The sequence below is a fragment of the Pithys albifrons genome, chromosome 6 (genome assembly GCF_047495875.1).
Source record: "Pithys albifrons albifrons isolate INPA30051 chromosome 6, PitAlb_v1, whole genome shotgun sequence".
Classification (NCBI taxonomy): Eukaryota; Metazoa; Chordata; class Aves; order Passeriformes; family Thamnophilidae; genus Pithys; species Pithys albifrons.
The window spans coordinates 26372704-26386910 of record NC_092463.1 but is presented as its reverse complement, the minus strand read 5'-3'; the positions used below and the strand labels follow the sequence as shown (position 1 = coordinate 26386910).

General features: G+C 42.4%; 1 protein-coding gene across 1 annotated transcript; it reads left to right on the top strand.

Moving 5' to 3' along the window:
• The first annotated feature begins 218 nt into the window (after positions 1-218).
• On the top strand, positions 219-11530 carry PSMA6 (proteasome 20S subunit alpha 6). The gene is made up of 7 exons (XM_071557927.1): positions 219-390; positions 4657-4751; positions 5532-5613; positions 5872-6027; positions 8884-9062; positions 9677-9771; positions 11324-11530. Exons 1-7 carry the CDS (start codon positions 315-317, stop codon positions 11379-11381), a joined length of 741 nt encoding a protein of 246 aa, XP_071414028.1. The 5' UTR covers positions 219-314; the 3' UTR covers positions 11382-11530.
• Positions 11531-14207: the final 2677 nt, after the last annotated feature.

Sequence of the window (14207 nt, the reverse complement as noted above, 5' to 3'; positions counted from 1 at the left end):
CGGCTGCCCCTCTGTCTCTCGGCACGGTTGCCCCTCTGTCCCTTAGCACGGCTGCCCCTCTGTCCCTCGGCACGGCTGCCCCTCTGTCCCTCGGCACGGCTGTCCCCGGCCATGTCGCCGCAGTTCTAGCGCGACCCCGCCCACGTTCCCGGCACGGCGGCCGCGCGCCCGCGCATGCGCAGCGCAGCGGGCGGGGCGTGACGGGGCGCGAGCGGCGCCTGCGCGTGGTGGGAGGGGGCGCGCGACCCGGAAGCGCTCGGGCGGAGGCGGCGGCGGGCCCTGCACGCGGACAGACCCCGGCGCGCGCCCCCGCCATGTCGCGCGGCTCCAGCGCCGGGTTCGACCGGCACATCACCATCTTTTCGCCCGAGGGACGCCTCTACCAAGTCGGTGCGTGTCCGGGTCCGTGTCCGGGTCCGTGTCCGCGGCCGCCGCCGAAGTGCCCCGTCACCGGCCCGGCCTGCCCGCGCCTCCGCCCTCCGGGGCGGCCCACTCGGGAAAGCCCCACCGAGCCCGGCAGCCCGTGCGGAGCGGGGGCGTCGCGGTGCCTCCCGGGGCTCGGGAGCCTCGGATCCCGCCCGGCTTGGTCCCGCTGTGTGCGGGGAAAAGCGTGGTGGGAGCCTGGAGCAGCGGCGGTCCCTGTCGTGCCGGCGTGGGGACCTGGGAAAGGGATGCTCGCGTGAGATAAGGAAAACTTAGGGCCAGGGTGGGCTCTCTCGAGTGTCCCCTGCCACGGGGAGGGACATCTTGTGAGTTCCCGGTGTTTCAGATGCTTGGAGGCCAAGCTTGGAGCTACCCAGCGACTGTTTATTCCTCCTTAAGTGTTTCTTGTGTATTTTGCCAAGCCTGGGAGCATTTCGTTTTGGAATCTGAAAACTACGATAGCTGTTTGAAATGGAACTTGAACTGCCTCAAACCCTGCATGCCAGAGTGACAAAATCAGTTTTTGGGTGTAACCCATGCCCTTTGTTACACCTGAATGCTGTGTGTTCTGTAAGTCGTGGCCTGCGAGGTAGCAGCAACCATCCTTTGTTTTCAGGCTCCTTTGAAGAATCTGCAGTTGAGCTGCAGCCCAGCTTCAGTTTCTTCTGTAGGCCACTAATTCTTTTATTCCTGTGTTTGCAGTGCACCAGGTTGTATGCAAGCATGTCATGGTGCTCCGTGTGCAGGATGCTCAGGGACAGCGCAGTGAGCTCGCAGTCTGGTGGGACAGGTGGCTGAGAGTGCTCCTGGAGGATCCTCACAACAGGGACAGATGAATTGCTTTGCAGCGTCATCCTAATGGCATCTTCCCCTGGAGCTTAGTGGCTCTTCCCCAGCTGCAGTGGCTTCTTTGCACATCCATTGCATGGCATGTCTACATCCATCTGTTCTCCGGGAATGGAGGTAGCAGGGATCAGACTGCATGAATTGTCTGTGGTAGCCATTAGTTTATTTTGTGACTGCCCTTGAGTTTTTCTCAGGAAGGAGCCTATGTGGATTAGGCTTCTTGGGTAGGCAGCCTAGGCTTGTGCAATCCTTTCTCCATGGAGGAACCAGGAAGGTGTCTTTGTGTGGGTGTCTGTACACAGGCAGAAAGTTACTTGTACCAGATACCTGGTACAGGTGCTGTCTTGTGTCTGGAGCACGTGCGTACACAGTTGCGTGGCAAACATTACACGTACAGACAGCAGGGACGGAGCTCCTGACACAGACTGCCAGTGGGTCTGTGATGGGAGAGTCCTGGGCTCTGACCTCCGGTTGTCATTAAAACAGGCTGGTTGGTCTGCATCACTTTCCTGACTGGGTCTGTCGCAGTACTACTTACTGGGAATGTTTTCTCCACTCTGTACTAGAGAGCCTTGGCTTTCTCCCTCCTGGGTATGTTCAGCCATTAGGTTAATGTACGAGAAATGTGTGTACCTCCAAACCTTTTAACAGTGTCTTGGAAGCAAGTATCTGCATGTGTATTGGAGAGCCTCTGCACACAGCCTGAAGCTGTCTTAAAGATACTTTAAGTACCTGTGTGCTATAGGAAGAAAAATATGTAAATGAGCATAGTGAACTTCAAGCAGAGTGAGCTCACTTTACCTGCAGCCTGGCATGGTCTCACGTGAGTGTCTGTGCCAACATTTAGCCACAGCATGGGCAGAGATCTCATGTTTGCTTGTGATCAAATATCCAAATCTGGCTGTTTTTCTTTCATCCTTGTTCCTGTGCTGAATTCAGATTAACTAGGGACTGTCAAGGATGAGCATGAACATGTGTTGCTTTAAGATTGCCTTAAGGCTTGAGGTTTTCCTGGAATTTGGCAGTACAAGTATAGAGATTTCCAGCATAGTGATATCAGACTGAAATGCTTATACAGTCTTAGGCCTATCTTCTGCTCCCAAAGCTCAAAAAATTCACATGCCTTTCAAGTAATCTCATATTAGAAAACTAACAGTTATTTCTCATTACTGGGGTTAAAGTCCCCCAGAATATCAGTCTGCTCTTGCTACCTATTAGCAGACTTGAAAGGTGATGTTTCTTCCAAGTGGAGTTTTGGGAGGTGAAGAAAATTATTGTGGTCAAATTTCTGACTGTTGTCACGCACTCGGAACAGCAAGGGGCTGCTGTTTTGAGAGGGAATGTCTGCTGTTCTACTGAAGTACTTACATAGCAGTAAACAGATTCAAAACACCTTTAGCAACTTGAATTTGTTACACTGTAAGAGCCACTTCACCTTTTGGCCTGTCTGAAAACTAAGTAGTGGAGATGGTGGTAGGACAAGTGCCAGAAGGGTCTGCAGTTCAGCAAGCCTGGTTGTCAGTACTTGTGAGCAAAAACTGATTTGTGAGGGTACCTGTTCCTGCTGCCACCTAAAGTGTCACAGAACCACAGAATGGCTGAGGTTGGAGGAGACCTCTGGAGATTATCTTGCCCAACACCCTGTTTGAGCAGGCCCACCTAGAGCTGGTGGCCCAGAACTGTGTCCAGATGGGTTTTCAATAGTAGAATCATAGAACCGATTGGGTTGGAAAAGACCTCCGAGATCATCAAGTCCAACCCTCGGTCTGTTTACGAGATCATGGCACTCAGTGCCACATCCAATCTAAGTTTAAAAACCTCCAGGGATGGTGAATCCACCCCCTCTCTGGGCAGCCCATTCCAATGCCTGATTACTCTCTCTGTAAAGAATTTTTTTCTGATATCCGTCTTAAATGCCCCCTGGCAGAGCTTGAGCCTGTGTTCCCTTGTCCTATTGCTGAGTGCCTGGGAGTACAGGCAGTCTGTGCCAGTGCTCAGTCACCATCGCAGGCAAAAAGTGTTTAGGTGTTCCGAGGGACCTCCTGTGTTTCAGTTTGTTCCTGATCACCTCTGATTCAGTTGTGTCATTGGGCATCACTGAAAATAGCCTGGCTCTCCCCTTCTGCTCCATGCCCTCCCTTCAGGTATTTGTACACATGAATAAACAAGTGTTCAGAGCCTGGGCGAGGGTTTCAAATGTGAGCCGTTTGTGGGCGATGCCGGCTGATGTCTTACTGGGTTCTGTGCAGGCTGGCACTGATCCTCCCAGGGGAGGAGAGGTCAGGAGGGGAGCGAAGTTGTGCCTCTAGCAGAGGGAAAGGAAGCATGTCCTTTGTGGCATGTTTGGGTAACCAGTAGGTGCTCTGATGTCTGAGAGTAATAAATACAATGCCATAAACACATGACAATCAGCCCTTGACCACTGACTCAGCAGATTGAACACTAAGATCCTGGTATTCCAAGACTTGGGCTTTTTCATCTTCAGATTATTAGTCTTCTGTTTTACACTCTGTTCCGTAAATGCAAATGCAGCTTTTAAAACAGCTGAGGTTCTTGCTCCCATTATTTTAGAAGACAGTTTTGGCATCTTATTAGGCTATTTCTAGATGTGTTCTAAATTCTGTTTTACTTACATAGCTAACAAAAAGTTCACCTGCGTTTACCTGCTGCCTGAAACTTGACTTTCTTGGCCAAGTATTAGGATGTTCTGAATATTTATCATATAGTGCCAGATAGTTTTTAAAGTTGTTGTTCCTACGGCTTTAGAAACAGCGAAATCTATTTCATGGATCATTTCAAGTAAATCTTAATCCACTACACTTACGTGAATAACGCTGTTTAGTTGGCATCTGCCTAGGTTTTATTTTAAAAAATGAATAAAAGCATTGCAACATTTGAATATCAAGTCAGAAAATGTGATAATAAGGTTAAAACCAGTCTCCTGTGCCTGGTCCATCTTATCAGTTTTCATCTATCTCAGTTAAGAACTAGAAAAGAAATTTATCCTCGCAATGGTAACAAAGCTTTAAATACTAAACTTCATGTCAAAAATTCTGTAGGAATTTGCAGTTACTGTAGGTTAAGGCTGAACCATTTTAATCAAGTTTAGAGCAGCCTTTTTGTTCTGAAACATATTCTGTTGCTGTTAAGTGAGTGGTTTTGTGAAGAGAGTCTATGACTTTTAATACTCATCAGAAAGTTCTTGTGCTCATTGTACTGAAGACCTTAAGGACACAAAGTCCTTAAAGTGTTGCACATGTATTAAAGTATAAGAAGGCCATAATGTGGCAAGATTCCTGTGCTGGGAGGGGGGCAGATGTATCAAGAGTTAGTTGTATGAGTATCTCTGACACAAGATTTTTTATGAAAACTTATATATTTTTCTAGAATATGCGTTTAAGGCCATAAACCAAGGTGGACTTACATCTGTAGCTGTTCGTGGGAAAGATTCTGCAGTAATTGTAACACAGAAGAAAGTACCTGTAAGTAGCCTGGTTTTGAGAGGGGGGGTCTGGAGGGAGGGCAGAAAAAGGTGAGATTAAGACTGCAGCATTGATATTATATTTATTAGCCCTGACATATGTTGCTGTTTGAATTGAATGTCTTATTATCGTTGTGCTTATTACAAATTCTGGCTCCATTTAGTGCTCAGCTGTACATTCCTCACCAAGTACTGCAATATTGGTTTCCTCTGCAGTTGTTGAAGGGATAAAGCTAAAATACAAAGTTGATCCTGCTGTAATTCAGCATGCATACATAGCTCTGGCTTGTAAGGGCTGAGTTGTCCATAATCAGCTCTCTGATTTCTTTAATTCCTAGTGAGAAAATGTTACACCAATAGCATGCAGAACAGGTTTTCATGAGTGCTTTGGCTCAGTGATAGTGTATTTTTTACAAAGGGAGGCAACTTTTTTGTGTTTGAAGGCAGCATGCAATGAGAGCAAGTTCTTGTGTGTGGATTTTGAAAGTTTCTTCAGGGAGAAAAACGACTGTGATGTTGATCATGTCATCCTTTTTCAGATACTGCAGTTTTTATATTCCCTTTTCTCCAGTTTCTTCCTTTGCATGCCTACAGCAGTAAACACCAGAGAGCCTGGAAAACAATTTTTAGCTGTTAGTGGATAGTTTTGGGCTCTTCTGTAGATACCAGAGCATTCAGAGTGGGATTTTTTCTTTTTTTTTTCTTTTTTTTCTCTTTTTTTTTTTTTTTTTTTACTTCACGGACATTGTTTTCTATTAGATTATTTCTATTTCTTCTTTAGGACAAGTTACTGGATTCCAACACAGTGACTCATTTATTCAAAATTACTGAGAATATTGGCTGTGTGATGACAGGAATGACAGGTATTTAATTCACCATCTTTTTTAAGTATCTAAAGTGTATCAGATTTTTTATGTAGTTCCCCAGCTTCACATCATATAAAACAAATAGGTGCTCTTGGAGATTTGTTCCACTCAGTCAGGTTTTGGAGAACTTACCTAGTTCTAATGGGTATATTTAAAGACAATGTAAAGTTGCACCTGGAATTTGCATTCTCAGGCAATGCTAGAAATAAACTTGGTACATGTTCAGTGAAATTAATCTTAGTTCTCTCTGTGTAGCTGACAGCAGATCCCAGGTGCAGAGAGCCCGCTATGAGGCTGCCAACTGGAAGTACAAGTATGGCTATGACATCCCTGTGGATATGCTGTGTAAAAGGATTGCAGATATTTCTCAGGTCTATACACAGAATGCTGAGATGAGGCCCCTTGGTTGCTGTAAGTATAATGTGTGAAATTAATCTTTTCTGTTTCTTGCCTAAGCTTGCAACTTCACATCTAAGAAATTCTCAGCCATTTTCAAAATGGGCAACTGAAGGAGTAAGAGTGATGAACAGACAAATGAGAGAGCAGCGTTTGAAATTACGTACCCTTGTTAAAATGTGTGATACTATTGCACCTTAGTTTTTGGGTTCTCATCTGTTTGCACTGCACAGTGAGGTCTATGAATACAAAATACTCTTTTTCATGATGTCTCTGTGGTGGTTTGAGCTTGTCTGTTACCCAGGTGTCCACCAAAACTTCTCCATCACTCTCCTCAGCTGGACAGGGGAGAGAAAAAGCACCTTGAAAGGCTCATGATTGATTATAAGGGCAGGGAGAGATCACTGACCAGTTGCTGTCATGGGCAAAACAGTCAGCTTGGGGAAATTAATTGACTTTATTACACAGCAAATCAAAGTAGGATACTGAGAAGTAAACCCAAATTTTCAAAACACCTTCCCCCTACCTCTTTCCGGGTTTAACTTTATTCCTGATTCTTGACCGCGGATTGTGGCCAGTTTGTCACACATTGTTTCTGCTGCTGCTTCCTCTTCAGGGAAAGGACTCCTCACACTCTTCCCCTGCTCCAATGTGAGGTCCTTCCCATGGGAGACAGTCCTCCATGAACTCCTCCAGACTGGGTCCTTCCCATAGGCTGCAGTTCTTCACAAACTGCTCCACCATGGGTCCCTTACATGGAGTGCAATCCTTCACAATCGGACTGCTCCAGCAAGGGTTCCTCTCTCCATGGGGCCACAGGTCCTGCCAGGTCCTGCAGGCTGCCCTTGGGGCCACAGCCTCCCCCAGGCATTCACCTGCTCTGGGGGCTGCAGGTGGATCTCTGCTCCACTGTGGACCTCTATGGGCTGCAGGGTCACATCCTAACTCACCATGGCCTTCACTATGGGATGCAGGGAAATCTCTCCTCTGGCAGCTCCTCCCCTTCCTTCTTCACTGACCTCGGTGACCGCAGAGTTGTTCTTCTCACGTATTCTCACTCTATTCTCTGTCTGCATTTGGTCCTGACCAATAACTTGGGTTTTTTTCCTTAAACACATTATCCCAAAGGTGCTACGAGTGTTGCTGACGGGCTCAGCCTTGGCCAGCAGTGGGTCTGTCTTGGAGCTGGCTGGTATTTACTCTGTTGGATGTGGGGAGAGCTTCTAGCAGCTCCTCACAGAAGCCACCTCTGTAGTCCCCTCACTACCAAAACCTGGCCATGCAAGCCCAATACAGTGTGTCTGGGTAAACATTGCTGTTAAGACAGACAGATGGAGAGTGCAGTTACACTTGTGCAGATTTTGTGGATGTTTTATCTCAGTAGTATGTATAGGACAGGTCTGCACCATTTTTGCTCTTAACTCAGACATCATATCGACAATGTAGAGAAGTGCTAAAAATATTTCCCTTTCAAATATTTCTGCATGTCCTGTTTTATAACAGCAAATGCAGCTTAAATTAAAAAAAAAGTGTTGTGTGAAAAGTCTTTTTTTTTTTTGTGGTCATCTGTGTATTCTGAGGTTGGTTCTGACTTGATTTTTCTCTTACATTTGGCTGTAAGCAATCATAACTACTGTGCCCGTAACTGTTTGAGAACTGAGGTAAAAGACTTAAAAAGTTTCCTCAGCTACTTTGTCATTAAACATTCTGTCTGAGTTTCTTTTTGATTGGTTGGGTTTTGCGAGGGTTTTTTTTCTTCTAAGGAGAATAGTTTCAAAATTGATGAATCACTTCTCGCAATCATAGTTGGTCCTAGAACTTCTCGCTAAAGAAGCAACATTCAAAGTTGCACCACAGTTTCCATGATGGAGCAATTTTCCTATGCTTGTAACTTTCAGGAATGATTGTTTCTTTCTTCCCTTGGCATTTCCCATGTTGTGATACTACTGGAAATTTCTTTTTTAAAATACATGAATGAAAATGTATTTTTCTTCATTTCCCATAACTTTTTTTTTCTGTTGTAGTAGTAACTGCTCAGAAGTTAATCAGCTGTAATTACTAGTTAAAAGTTACACAAGTGAAATTTTAAAGTGAAAATAACTGAAAACCTTGACCTTGTTCTGTTTTGGGTTTTTATTGCAAGTATTGCTTTTGACTTATTTTTTAATATGCATATTGAGACAAGGCAGCTGTAAATCAAGAAGTGAGAGTGAACACAGATGCGTGTCAGTGATGTGATCAGTTTGTGTTACTTGAAATCTGTCCAACTTGAACTTAGTCAAATGGTTTTCAAAGGCCCAGTTACATCCTGATATTTCCACATTTCATTTCAGATTGTTTTTTTCTTTAAAGAAAGGAGGAAAAGGTATCTAATGCAGAGCTTTTCGGGATTACAAACAGGAAATCCAAATTTGATCTTTTAATATTTCTATTAGTTTCAACATGTTCGTAAAGTTGCTTTCTAGTAAAATAGTAGTAGAACTATTTGTTACACTTCTGTGTTGTATAACACAGGATGTGAACTGTGGCTGGGTTAATTTTGTATCAGGATTAAACTCGTTTATTTCCTGTCTTTGTGGTTCTCCACAGTGTGCATGGCAAAAATGTTTGTGTTTTTAATGAGTAGCCGTCCTTGGGAATGACAGAAATATAATTTACCCTAAACTGAGTAGCATACCTGGTAATGAGATGCTCATAAGAAATGGCAAATTAGAGATAAAGGGGGAAATCACAGCTCCAGGTATGGGACTGATTCCCAAAAATGTACTGCTGGGCATGCAAGTGTTTTCACAGGAGAGGAGTATCCATTCTGTTCTTGAACTGAACTGGTAAAATTGGGAAATACATGAATTAACAGATTTTCTCTTCAAGGTATGATTTTGATTGGTATTGATGAAGAACACGGCCCTCAGGTGTACAAGTGTGATCCAGCAGGTTACTATTGTGGATTCAAGGCCACAGCTGCAGGCGTTAAACAGACAGAGTCAACCAGTTTTCTTGAAAAGAAAGTAAAGAAGAAATTTGACTGGACATATGAACAAACAGTAGAGGTAGGGCAGCAGAACAATAATAAAGATTTGTTGAAGTACTTTTAGTGAATGTGCTGCATGTAAGCTTGTAATACTGAGAAATGCAGTTAGGCATTTCCTCTTTCATTACAGTTCTGTATTGCTGCCAGAGCAGGTGTAGCTATTTGAAGGTATTCTGCAAATTTTAAATAGTCAACTAATCTGCTTTTTCTGCTTTATGTCAGCTGAAAAAGATTCTGTAGTTGTAGCACTCCAGTTGTGGCTGGTGGTTGGTTACTACAGTGCTTGATTTTGGGGATACCAGTACGACTTAGTGGCATTTAGAACAACCTTCATATTCGAAGGCATTTCACACAGGATCTTTGCTGTGTGCTGGTCTTTGTTGTGTGTTTTTTCTGCTACAAAAATGACATGTCCCTTTGCTTCTTGTACATTGGCCTTTTTAGGGAGAAGAGTGAAGAGGTGCTGTGGTCTGTAGCAAGGGGAAACTATTTGGAACTGTTAAGCTGTAGTTTTGAAGTGAAAGGAAATAACTTTATACTAGAAGGAAGAGCAGTTGTTAATGCTATGTCTATTAAGGAAAAAAAGCCTTAGTGCTTTCTTTTTAATGATTGAGGATTTTTGTCATCTTTCAGACAGCAATAACATGCCTGTCTACTGTACTATCCATTGATTTCAAACCTTCAGAAATAGAAGTTGGTGTAGTCACGGTGGAAAATCCTAAATTCAGGTGGGTGATCAGTACTGATAAAACTCTAATTATGTGCAACTAGTTTTACCTCCTTGTGTCATTGTAAATGGAGAAAAAGATAACTGTCAGAGGTTCTAAAATGTTTTTTTATTTATAACTCTTCAAAATATGTAGGAGTAGAAAAATATTGTTTAAAAAATAACGCATTTTAAAAATGTTTGACATGGTTAAGGGTTTCAGTAAAACATTCCTTTTCATTTCTTAATAGGGGATTGCTTTACGTGATGATTGGAATGTAGTTATATCTGGTCTACGTGTGTCTTCATGGTTAGAAGCACAAAAATTTTTCTTTGTACTGGTATCTGGAGTCCACTTCCAACTCATAGCTGTGCCAACTAATGCAGTAAAGTCTGATTTATATTATGGAACATTTACAAGTTCCTTAATCTTTTTAATCCTTTTCTAAATTTAATCTTTAAATTATTCTTAGTCATCTTGTAATTGTAGCTGGTTTTAACATCTCCAGTATATAGGTAATAGATTATGAATTTGTGTGATTTGAAATATTCTGTTTAAATTTGACAAGATTAAAAGATCTTGGATTTAAAAACAAATCTCTGTAGTGGTTTGGAAATGGCTGAAGTTTTACTTCCTGAGCACGCTGCATTTCTATCCAGCATGAAAGCAAAGCACCGGTTACTTCCTCCCTCCCTGTTACTGCCTGAATGTGAGTGCAGCGCTGTCTGCAGCAAGGTTACTTGGTCTGTGTATCGAGGTACACGATGTGTAGCTGCAGGAGGGTGCATGAAATGTGGGGGAATAAGTTTAGGGGATTTTTTGTAATGCAAAAGGGCCCTCCAGGTGTGGCTTACTTAAAATTTAGGTAAGGTTGACTTGCTGCAGAGGAGTTCAGTTATTTCTGCCTTAGGCTTTCATTAGGGTTTATTTTTATTTAAAAAGAAAAGAAAAAGAGATAAACAGCTAAAGGAGAATCAAAGTCCTCTGTTACTTTAATGTAATTACTTCATAAGTGGGGATTGAAGAGAGGCTTCGAACTTTTCGGTCCTACAGGTGAAGTCTTTTAAGTGCTTCCTTCCTAACATTTTGTGAAGTTGACCCAGTGATGATGGGTGGTTGCACATTTGGTGATATGGGCTTAGAACAACAGAATAGCACAGCATTTCTGAGAAAGCATTCAGGAGCTGCCTTACCATCTGCCAAACTTCATTTATTGGTTGTCTGTCCTTTTCAGAAAGGTCAGATAACAAGCAGAGGGAGAAGACTATGAAAACTTGGAGTAATCATACTACTAATGGCCATACTCATTCTTCTCACCAGGTCCTAAATTGCAAATGTATTACTTGTGAAGAATTACCTCTTATTTTTCTACCATTTGTTACCTCCTTGCTCTCTAGTGCCTTTGATTCTTCCTTTATTTTTCAAAAACAAGTGGAATGTCAGCCTGTGGGGCTGTAAAGGGCAAAAAGGTGCATTGGTGTAAAATTTACTTGTGTAGCTACTAGATTGTAATATTGGAGCTTAAAGGGTTGAATCATTTAAGCTATTTAAAGATTTTTTTTCGTTCTTTCAGGATCCTTACAGAAGCAGAAATTGATGTGCACCTTGTAGCTCTGGCAGAGAGAGACTAATTAGCATTCCCATTTCCATTGTCTGTGCTTCTGGCCAGGATGTTTGGTGAAAAGAAAACACTTATTAATGGCTTTAAGTGATGGGTGGAAAACAGTGTTTGCTGTATGATGTATTTTACTCTGTACAAATAAAGCAGGGTTTTGAAATACTTGGGTGTCTCCTTTTAATGCAATTTTTTAAGCTTTCAATTTTGTGAAACTCATCAAAATGCCTGATGACTTTGAGTGTTCTCTGATGATTGCTTACCTTTTAATTATATGTTAAGAGGAGTTTTATACTCTTGAGCTGTGTTTTTCATCTGAGCTATTTGGCTCCTAGTGCATTATATATCAGTCTTTGTAGCGTGTGTATCTTGCAATAATTCTTACATTCACATTCATTCTCTCCTTGCCCTGATGTTGAAAGGCTTACAACATTACTGGTTTAATTGTGGGGAAATTAAGAAGATCTTAATATGGACTCAGGTTTGTATCAGGGTATAGGGCAAAAGCTGAAAGAAAAAATGTGAGCTGTGAGTTCCAGTCCAGTCCTTTAGACTAATTCATTTGGGGTACAGGTAGTGCATTTAGCAGATGTCTGCTGTAATTAAACAGCTCTGAAGCCAACATTTATTTAGGGAACATATTCTTTATGCAGTGTACTTTGGGATTTGGGCTGTTAGACACCTAACAGGTTTTGAGGCTTTGGTGAACAGTGCCAGAAACAATGCTGAGGCTGGATGGGGCCAGTAGACAGAGTCCATTAATGAGAATGTCTCTGGGAAGCAATTCCCTTTACTCCTTCACAGGTTTTGGGTTAGGAGAGAAGACAGCAAAAACTTGAATGAAGGTGAAGAAAAATGTATTTTAGTTTTGCTTCAATTGAAGAGTTTCCAGCCTCAGCAGCAAAAATGGAGGTGATGTGAGGGAGGAGACACTGAAGAGAAAGGGAAGATTACCAGGAAGTTTTAGCTGTTACACAGACATGTGAGTCTTCTTAAACAGTGCTGAGCTAATACAACTTACCTCCTTACCTTCAATCCTCTGCTGTGCTTTTCCATATTGGCTTTGATTTTTTTCAAGACCATTGGGGAAGGCCTCATAAGTCGTCAGAAACTGGAATTGTATCATTTTTTTCTTTGTGCTTTACAGTTAAAGCCCCTTGAATGTGTACTTTTCAAGTTTGTTATAGTAAAGAAGATGCAATTCTGTGTTTGGTGGTTTTAATAAAAGATAGTGCTAACCTTGTGTGATAACTTAGTTGAGGAGATTCAGATGTATTGTGAATTGTTGACTTCCCAAAACTTCTGAATTTCCATTCATGCCTTCAAACTTCAGCTTCCCTCGTGTCAGATAGTGTAGTAGCACTCCTGCTTCTGGTTTTGGGTTGGTTATCTGAGAATTCTGTACAGGTCTATGTAACAGTTGGCACATTTAGAAAGGTCTGTGTTTCAGTTGTCAGTGAGGGTTGAGTTTCTGAAACTCCCTAGGACCTTTCTTCCTAGTACTCCAGTTGTTTAACAACCTGGAATTTTGCATAGACTTAGGTCATCATTTATTCTGCCATAAAATATAATCCACTGTTAATTTGTTCTTGATCAGCTTTAATAATGTATAGAAAACTTCAGGAATGACTTCTTGAACTTTCTTGAGAATGAAGAGGACAATCAGGGAGCCATATGACTGGAACACATTTGCGTAGTATTTAGTCTCAAAACTCCTTTAATTCTAAATTTTGGAGCTTGTTTGGGATTGTATAACTCAGGTGGTGGTTCTGGGAGCAGTGGATGTTTGTTCATACCTTGCCTGTTTTGCAATGCAGAACATCCCATTTTGTTTTCAGAGATGAGGAAAGCTGTCTACAATACATTAGCTGTAAATGTTGTGCTTTTTAAAATAAGCAAAATTAAAATTGCAGCAACAGAAATGTTATTTTTGCTAGTATTTTGCCCTCTAGTGAATATTCACGTTTGTATTTTCATACTAATGATGGGGATTTTTCTTTTTCAGTCAGAGCTTTTTGTTATTGAAGATATGGCAGATGAGGATACCTGACTGAATGGGAAAACCCTTTGTGTTACACATAATGCATAATTATATTTTTCACACCTGCACCTGCAACCAAACTGCCAGCCATAGCTGGTGTTGAACTGTACCTGTTATCACCCTGTGTTCTAAACCTGGCACTTGGAAAGGAGGTGGAGTGTGTGTGGTCCTACCTTAGCACTTCTAGTTTGGGTGGAGCTGAGCAAGAGCAATACCAGACTTTGGATAGCTCCATGTGTTTGTGATTTGTTGTGCTAGTGCTGAAAACCAGTAGATCTGGTTACAGTGTGAATGCATGAGTGGATAAACAGGAGTAGGATCAAGTTTTCTTTGCATGCTAGACCTAGATCAGTGTTACCTATACTCAGTTTGGACTGGCTATGCAAAGCATTGTAACTGTCCACGTTACATTACCAGTGTTCCTTATCTGTGGTGAGGTGTAAGGATGCAAATGCCAAATACATGCAATTAACTTAGGTAAATTAGTATTTTAGTGTGAATTACAGACAGAAATAGCTCAATGGGGTGTCTTAACATAAATCCATCTGTGGGTCATCAGGAGCTGTCTGTGCATTTTTCCTGGAAACGGAAGATGTTCATAGAATAGCCTGAGTTGGAAGGGACCTACAAGGATTGTCAAAGTCCAGCTCTTCACAAAGCTCCTGTCAAGTCAATCTCTCTGCAGGCTCTGTTTTTTTTCAGGCAACACTGAAATCCAAAAAGATTACATCAACTGGCTTCCCTTGCTGGGTGGGTTACCTTGTCATAGAAGGAAATCAGGTTTGATAAGGAGGACTCTCA